This window comes from Primulina eburnea, chromosome 11, assembly GCF_022965805.1.
Source record: "Primulina eburnea isolate SZY01 chromosome 11, ASM2296580v1, whole genome shotgun sequence".
In the NCBI taxonomy this organism is placed as follows: domain Eukaryota; kingdom Viridiplantae; phylum Streptophyta; class Magnoliopsida; order Lamiales; family Gesneriaceae; genus Primulina; species Primulina eburnea.
In genome coordinates, this window is record NC_133111.1 from 39,813,713 (window position 1) to 39,822,916 (window position 9,204).

Genomic DNA, 9,204 nt, shown 5'->3' on the forward strand with positions numbered 1-9,204 from the left:
GAGGTCTTTTTTCCTGAAAGGATATCGAAACATATGTAATACGGGAAATTCAATGAAATATTTTAGATTTTGTAGCAAATGCTGAAGTTTTTGTTGAATGAAAATATTTAAATTGCAACGGACTAAGGCTATAAACGAATCGAATTTTAAGAAATTTCCAGTATTCGAGCTCGAATCCGAATAAACATATTCGAAGTTCGATTTGAAACTCGAATTTTTATTATTTTCGATTAGACTTAATAATATTATATATATATATATATAGTTAATAATATTTTATTTATTTTTTAAATATAATACTAAGATTCGCAAACAATCGAACAATATAATTTTAGCTCGAATTCGATTCGAAAAATATTCGAATATGTTCGAGTTCGGATAACTTGAGCTTGACAGTTCGATTTTTTCGAGCATTAATCTAACTTGAAAATAGCCTTTAATTCTGTTAAGTTAGTTGTTTCATATTCAACTTATGGCTAAATTTCGGATAATTTAGTATTCTAAAGCATTTTACTCGAGTTCGTGACAAGTATATGTGTGCCCGTGCACGATGATATTCCAAATTTCTTCCTCTTCAACTCTGCTCAAAATTAATTACACCAAAATAATATCAATCTGCCGGTCATCTTCGGGAAGTTGCAACTAATTGAAACCGTCCAGAAGTTTTTGAACAATTATTTCTATATAATAATAAATATATATGAACTACCTAAGTAAAATAAAATTATTGAATGATAAAAAAATGGTCGTTAAAGAATTGAAATTAATGTAATATTAGAAAAATATCTTCCCTTGTGTTATTTGACAGGTTCGTATATGATGTAGGGAAATTATTTTCATTGAATTTTAAGTTGACTTTTCGTGAAAGGTAAAAACTTGAGTGAGACGGTCTCACGGGTCGTATTTTGTGAAATGGATCTCTTATTTAGGTCATCCATGAAAATGTATTATTTTTTATTTATCCAGTGATATTTAAATAACCGTCGATACAGATTATTCAACCCGTAATAATATGGGTTTCTGATGAACCGATCCGTTTGACAGTTCTATCTCTAATGAGTAGATCTCTTGTGAGACGGTTTCATAAATTTTTATCTATGAGACGATCAACCATACCGATATTCAAAATACTTATTCTGACAATATCTAATTCACGTCTCTCAATCGTATCGAAAACTAAATCTTGAAGATTTGTTGTGGCCAAGAAAATGTCAAAACAGGACTAAGTCTCTTGATATTTCAATCCATTTGGGATAATAATAATTTATGTAATATCGGAGACTCCCAAAAATGACTGCAACTCTGTATTATTTAGCAACTTTGGGTTTCTTAAAGGAATGTGGAAACTTGAAACCCCATAAAGAAAATCAAGCAAATCATTTTTCAACCTCACTTTAACCAACAAACACTCTTTTTTAATGATGGGACGTTAAAAAAACGCAAAAGACTTGGTATACATTTGGATTTGGTGATTAAATTTAAACGTTATATGAAGTTTTAAAAGGGACAGTTAATTTCAAAGACGATGTCGGGGGTTAAAGTTGTTTATGTCAGAAGAACGATCGAAATATGATATTCATATTAAATGTTATGTGAATTTTTTAAAGGGGTAGCTAATTTTATAGCCGTGTTGGGGAGTTAATTTGTTTATGTCATAAGAGCGATCGAAACATAATGTATAAGCTATTATATAGTTTAAAATATTTAAATATATCATTACCATAAATTATAGCTTAATTTATGGTGATGATATAATTTAAAATTGTATTTAGCTTAGATAGCTTAAATAGAAAAGAAAGATAGAGTTCAACAAAATTAGGCAAAAACTTTTGTGAGACGGTCTCACGGGTCGTATTTGTAAGACAGATCTCTTATTTGGATTATACATGAAAAATATTACTTTTTATGTTAAGAGTATTGTTTTTTATTGTGAATATTGATAGGGTTGACCCGTCTCACAGATTAAGATCCGTGAGACGGTCTCATATAAAACTCACTCATAAAATTAAAATTTTAGTCTAAAAATTCTAATTGTTTCAAAATTAATTGGTAAATATTATATTATATTAAAAAAAATCCGAGACTTCTGGTAGATTTTGACACGCTATGCGCAGAAGAAAAATGGCTTAAATAACAAGTGTTTGTGGGGAAATTTAGGCAATTAACACTCTGCAAAACCATATTTAAAAAACTAGCCCACACTTTTAAAATGACTATACTACCCTCATTTAAAAAATTAAAAAATCCTTATTTTTTTTCTTTTAACCCTAACGTTTTGTTTTTTGAAATCTCATTCCCTGTCATCTTCTGCATTGGTTGCCATCAGACACGGGATTGGCTTGCAACAAGGAATTCCTCGACGATTCTGAGCAGAAGCTTCACTACCAATCTGAGTGGCACCGTTACAATCTTAAACAGAAGGTGAGCCGCCGTCGATTCCTTTTCATAATTTTATTGTATGCGTTTGATTTTTTTTCAAAGGACTTAGCTGTGTTGATTGTTGCAAGTCCAAAGGTATGAAATCGACGATTGAATCTGTATAATAATATGTGTTTTGAAGAGAAGGGATTGAGAGAGTCACTTTTGTAATTAATTTATTGTCCATGTGATTAATTGTTGAAAGAATGATATAACTTTTGCTTACTAGTTTTGAGGTATGTCTGTGTGAGCCTCTTTAGCGTAGGATTTTAGCTTGCAATAATGTAATAACTTGTGTCATCTTTTTTATGCATCTTTGACATGTCCTGGATTTTGTATGATTCAATCTTGTATTTTGTTATGAACCAAACGGGCATGCGTTGAAAAGAAATATCATTCACAGGTAAGTTATCATTCACCATTTCATGATTGGATCATATTGTTTGTTAGTCTATATTTTCTATTTATTTTTGTACAAGAAACAAAATTCATTGACAAATTTAAAATATGTGAACGAATGATTAGGCGTAGTTCTGAGCTCTAACCTGTCTCACGGAAAGGGAAAATTAACACCCAATTGGATTCCTAATCTCCACATGAATAGAGATATATAAAGAAATCAAGTTCTTTGAACATCATTATGTACGAGGCTTAGATGTTGCTCCACAAGTTGCTGTACATCTATTTCATACTGTGTCATGACTTCAATTTTTCCTGGATTGGCCATACCATCCCTGTCATCACCGAATGTCCCAAATAATAAATGGTGCTTTGAAAAAATAGACATTTGCTTTTCTTCGCAAAGAATTTCTGATTAAGAATACACTCGAGAATCTTTTGTGGCTGTACGAGATGTTCATCCTCTGATTGACTGTAGATAAGGATAGCATCGAAGAATATGATAACAAAATGGTGCAAATAAGAGCTAAAAGCCCGATTCATAGCAGATTGGAATGTAGAGGGTGCATTTGATAAACCGAATGGCACAACAGTGAATTCATAATGATCCCCATGAGTCCGAAAAACTGTCTTGTGAATGTCCTTGGAATCCATCCGGATTTGGTGATACCCAGACCGCAAGTCCAGCTTAGAAAAATTTTCCATTGAATCAATCAATGGTCTATAATTGATACCCATCCCGCAAGTTCAACTAAACGATTTATTATTAATAAACTATTTGTGTTTGATGTTAATTTATTTCTTTTTAGTAAATCATTTATAAAATTGTTTTTGCATGAGTTCAATTCTTAGTTTTGAATATTCTCTTTGATATAAGTATTTTATGAGTGACGTTAAACTAACAATATCATTCCTTCTTCTCCTTAGGTGACTGACCGTTCTTCTCTTAGCTCAATTGAAATTTTCCATCAATCAATGGTCTAATTCACTAATCAAGGACCATTTAAACAACCATACATTTAGCATTTGTAATTAAAATGGCAGAAGAAGAAGTTTGGGTAAGTTTATCGTTTTATATGATTTTTATTGAGTTTTTACTTTTAGTTATATTTGTGGAATTGAGTTTTTGCCTAAACTTTCTTACATATCTGTAACTGATAAATGAATAAAGTATTTGTGTTTTTGTTGAGAAATTGTGTTCAACATTGTATTTGTTGTTTATGTTTGAAAAATATTTATATTTTTTATATCATTTATGTTTTTTCGAGTGTAGGTAAAATTGAAACCTCAGTTATTGAGAAAGAATCACTTTGAATGGAAGTTAAGTTTAAACTCTCATTTCAAAAGTGTATCAGAGACTATCAAGGAATGCCTCAATGATGCAGAGATGCAGAATATGATTGATGGAACTCAATTTGGTAATTTAATTTAGTATGTAGGAGATTACAATTTATCTAGTCAGATTATATGGTTCTTGATGGCTAGACAGTCATGTAAGACTACTAGTGATGAGTTGTGGATGATTGTGAATCAAAGACCGTTGAGATTTTCGAAAATGGAGTATGCACTTATAACTGGGCTTGATTGTTCAGAAGATTTTCCTGAAGTTGGAGAGACGATGCAATTTCGGGATAGACATTTTTGTGGAAATGAAAATGTATATATTGAGGAGGTGGCGACAAAGCTAATGGAAATGAGAAAAACACCTGAACGCACTATAAATTTGGAAAAATTGAAGTTAGCATGTTTGTACTTTGGTGCTGCTGTTCTGTGGCCAGTTCGACAAAAGACGGTTCCTCAAGTTGACAACATGCTTTTAAGTTTAGTGGAGGATTTGGATTTGTTTAACAAATATCCTTGGGGTACGATAGCTTATAACGAAGTTCTTAAAAGTATAAAGCGAGATTTAACTTCAATCAAATTGAAGAAAAAGAAGAAGAACGAAAAGATTGTCGAATATGGAGCGTTTACTTTGAACGGATTTGTTCATCCATTGCAAGTAAGATATTTATTTGTTTTGTATTTATTTAGTTAATTTATTTAATATTAAGTTGGCTATAATTTTTTTAATGCAGATTCTTGCATATGAATGTATTCCTGGCATTGCAAAGAAGTTTGCTAAGCGAAGAGATAGATATAACATGATACTTCCGCGTATGTGTGGATGGATTTCAAATGATTGGCATGTGAAATCATCTCCAAAGTACAATGAAGTTGTTCAAGCATCACATGAGTGTTTAAATAGGGTGAGCCAATAATTTATTTATTATTTCAAAGATATTTAATTGTAATTGAGTGTTGGAATTTTATAATTTGAAATATACAGATGGTTATTAGCGTGTTGACACCTACAGAGTTGGAACTACATGCCTCATACATCGCAAATGGTCACTTTTCTAATTCAGATCCTAATTTATCGCATGTTCTGCCATTGTTGTCGGAGAGACAAAATGTATACTGCTATGCAGATAGCAGTCCCGAAAACGTTGATCAACCCTTAGAAGAGCAAAAATCTTTTGAAGATATGCAAAGCCAGAGAGTAGATGCACATGACAAACAATCACCTCCACTTCGTCAAGAAGAAGATCGACCACACACCTCCACACATATTGATCCGACTGCTTTTGTTGGAGAGGTTCCCAGTGTTCCAAATTATTTTGTCCAACTTCGAGATTATATAGATGAGAAGTTTACAAAATTGCAAGCATACGTGGATGAAAGATTTACTAAGATTGAGGAGAAGCTTGAAGAGGTATCTGTCCAGGTAAAAAAACAGGAAAAAAATCCAGCAGAGACATCACGTCAACCAACTAGTACACTTCCGGAAGCAAAGAGACAAAAGATGTTTGATATCAAATGTGTTAATGAAGAAGTCTTGCCATCAGAAGGTAAGTCACATGCTTTAGTGGATAAGTCATGTCACCTGATTAAATATTTTAAGATCTATATATTTTTACATACAGGTTCTACATCTCCTCAAAATGGACACTCCATGATCCAACCAAGCAAACATATATTGCACACTCCCCAACGATTCGTAGTTGATGAAGGAGCTTCCAATGCCCAGCCAGTTGGAGATGCAAACAATAATGATGATAAGAAAACTTACAATAACATGTTATTAACCTACGTCAGGGTTAAGAGGCAAATCAAGAAGTCATCGTACTTATCGTCGCCCTTCATGGAATTGTCAGAGACGCCCCCTGTATTAGTTAGCCATCAACTTGGATCATGTAATGGCACATTTCAACCACTTCAAATAGCAAAGTCACCGAAGCTAACTAAAGCTTTGAAGGAGCAAATTAAAACAATGAAAGACACTCGTCAATGCCTAATGGCCGCCTACGATAAGAAATGGTTTAATGATTTGCTCTTGCCTAGGTCATGGCTTGGATCTTCTGTGAGTATATATGATTTCATCTATTTAATTAATATATATGTTCTTCATGTGTTGTGTGCTAATCATTAATCTTTTTCTTATTTATAGCACATTAACGAATGCATGAATGGGTTTTTGGTTCTTCAAAAAAGGTATCCTCATTTAGTGGCACAAGACATTGCTATAATGGGTGGTTATTTTAGTGGACTTTTGGGTGTTGTCCATTCCAAAGCTGAAAAGGGTATGTCTCATTGTCATTGGGATGATTTGATTCAAATGGCTGAAGGATCAAGTAGAAAATGGAAATCATTGCCATGGAAATAAACATCATTTATCCTTGTGCCTTACCATGTCCCCAACCATTGGGTTGCTGTAAAAATCGATATAAAGGCCACATCTATCATAATTTATGATTGTGGAATCTGTTTAACTAAAGAGATTAACATGGAGTCGTATGTTCGTCCGCTACAAGTTCTAATACCTCGATTATTGAATACTGTGGGTGTAGTAACAACCGATACATGGAAGATTACACGACCGTCGTCATTCCCTCAGAATATTGCTGGGTTTGTTTTACCAAATTCAATTTTATTTTATTTTACATTTATTCCATGATTAATTTTAATATATTAATTTTGCAGAGGTGATTGTGGTGCATGGGTGATCAAGACCATCGAGGTGGAATTAGCTCGTCTCAATCCCTATGAAATAAATGACAAGATAGTCGACTCATGTAGACCCTATTTAACAGCATGTACTTGGAATAAAGATTGGATTTTGTAGCGATACCATGGTGGTTGTTGAGATGCTTTATAGTTTTTTTGATCATGTACCACTGCAAACAAAAACTGATGATTTGTAGTGTTTCTACTAGATATTATGCAATTGTGTGTGTTTTTTTTTTTTGGATTCCATAGTTTAGTTTTTTTTTTTTAAATTTTTATAACAAAGTGATATGGTAAAAACAAAGTGAGAAAATTCGTGTTTTATATCCATTATTTACTATATTATGGCGTGTTTTCATGTATAAGAAATTACGAAATTAAACATAGTGTGAAATAAGGCAAAAATGACTTAGGGCGACCGAATGGCGACTGGGAGCGACCGAATGGCGACCGAGTGATATGGTAAAAACAAAGTGAGAAAATTCGTGTTTTATATCCATTATTTACTATATTATGGTGTGTTTTCATGTATAAGAAATTACGAAATTAAACATAGTGTGAAATAAGGCAAAAATGACTGAGGGCGACCGAATGGCGACCGAATGGCGACTGAGAGCGACCGAATGGCGACTGAGTGATATGGTAAAAACAAAGTGAGAAAATTCGTGTTTTATATCCTATTTACTATATTATGGTGTGTTTTCATGTATAAGAAATTATGAAATTAAACAGTGTGATAAGGCAAAAATGACTTAGTGCGACCGAATGGCGACTGGGAGCGACCGAATGGCGACCGAGTGATATGGTAAAAACAAAGTGAGAAAATTCGTGTTTTATATCCATTATTTACTATATTATGGTGTGTTTTCATGTATAAGAAATTACGAAATTAAACATAGTGTGAAATAAGGCAAAAATGACTGAGGGCGACCGAATGGCGACTGAGAGCGACCGATGGCGACTGAGTGATATGGTAAAAACAAAGTGAGAAAATTCGTGTTTTATATCCTATTTACTATATTATGGTGTGTTTTCATGTATAAGAAATTATGAAATTAAACAGTGTGATAAGGCAAAAATGACTTAGGGCGACCGAATGGCGACTGGGAGCGACCGAATGGCGACCGAGTGATATGGTAAAAACAAAGTGAGAAAATTCGTGTTTTATATCCATTATTTACTATATTATGATGTGTTTTCATGTATAAGAAATTACGAAATTAAAAATAGTGTGAAATAAGGCAAAAATGACTGAGGGCGACCGAATGGCGACTGAGTGATATGGTAAAAACAAAGTGAGAAAATTCGTGTTTTATATCCTATTTACTATATTATGGTGTGTTTTCATGTATAAAAAATTATGAAATTAAACAGTGTGATAAGGCAAAAATGACTAAGGGCGACCGAATGGCGACTGGGAGCGACTGAATGGCGACTGAGTGATATGGTAAAAATAAAGTGAGTCGTGTTTTATATCCTATTTACTATATTATGGTGTGTTTTCATGTATAAGAAATTATGAAATTAAACAGTGTGATAAGGCAAAAATGACTAAGGGCGACTGGGAGCGACCGAATGGCGACTGAGTGATATAGTAAAAAATAGTGACCAAGTTCATGTTTTATATAGACCACGAACGTGAAGTTGCTCAAATCATTTTCTATTATAAGAATCATATATCTCTCAGTCGCTCTCAGTCGCTCTCAGAATTATTTTACGCCACTTTTATTTTTTATACTCACACGATTATAATATACTATAATATAGTAAATAGTCTACAAAACATTAATTTGATAACCTTTTACACATTGAATAGTACAAAATATCTTTGATTCATTCATACTAAATCGTTAATGTTCAATTACATTTAAAAAAAACATACAAACTTGCACTTCCAAAAAACTATATTTTATAGAACTTCAAGTGGTTCTATTAGGATCACTCATATATCATTCAGTCGCTCTCAGTCGCTATTTGTATTCTGACATTATTTTTATATTTTACATTATAACTCCGTTATACTATATACTAAAATAGAGTAAATAGACCACAAACGTGAAGTTGCTCCTATTTTGTATTATAAGAATCATATATCACTCAGTCGCTCTCAGTCGCTCTCAGTCGCTTTTTGAATTATTTTACGCCACTTTTATATTTTATACTCACACAATTATAATATACTATAATACAGTAAATAGTCCACAAAACATTAATTTGATCACCTTGTATACAGTGATTAGTACAAAATATCTTCGATTCATCCATACTAAATCATTAATGTTCAATTACATTTAAAAAAAACATACAACCATCCACTTTCAAAAAACAATATTTTCTAATACA

General features: G+C 32.6%; 1 protein-coding gene across 4 annotated transcripts; it reads left to right on the forward strand.

The window, feature by feature from the left end:
- The first annotated feature begins 4,234 nt into the window (after positions 1 to 4,234).
- LOC140805989 (uncharacterized) lies at positions 4,235 to 7,075 on the forward strand. Of its 4 annotated transcripts, none has more exons than XM_073162388.1 (6): positions 4,235 to 4,816; positions 4,893 to 5,063; positions 5,144 to 5,705; positions 5,781 to 6,217; positions 6,305 to 6,762; positions 6,838 to 7,075. In XM_073162388.1, the coding sequence occupies exons 1-5, from the start codon at positions 4,295 to 4,297 to the stop codon at positions 6,518 to 6,520; spliced, it is 1,908 nt and encodes a 635-aa protein (XP_073018489.1). In that variant the 5' UTR covers positions 4,235 to 4,294; the 3' UTR covers positions 6,521 to 6,762; positions 6,838 to 7,075. The 4 variants fall into 4 exon arrangements, with proteins under 4 accessions (XP_073018489.1, XP_073018490.1, XP_073018493.1 ...); XM_073162392.1 differs by having other exon boundaries at positions 4,236 to 4,816; positions 6,705 to 6,762; XM_073162389.1 differs by lacking the exon at positions 6,838 to 7,075 and having other exon boundaries at positions 6,349 to 6,511.
- The last annotated feature ends 2,129 nt before the right edge of the window (positions 7,076 to 9,204 follow it).

Coding starts and splice junctions, on each gene's coding strand:
- LOC140805989 (XM_073162388.1), top strand. CDS start 4,295: ATGGCTAGACAGTCATGTAAGACTACTAGTGATGAGTTGTGGATGATT. Junction 4,817..4,892: donor GATTTGTTCATCCATTGCAA/GTAAGATATTTA, acceptor TTTTTAATGCAG/ATTCTTGCATATGAATGTAT. Junction 6,218..6,304: donor GGTCATGGCTTGGATCTTCT/GTGAGTATATAT, acceptor TCTTATTTATAG/CACATTAACGAATGCATGAA.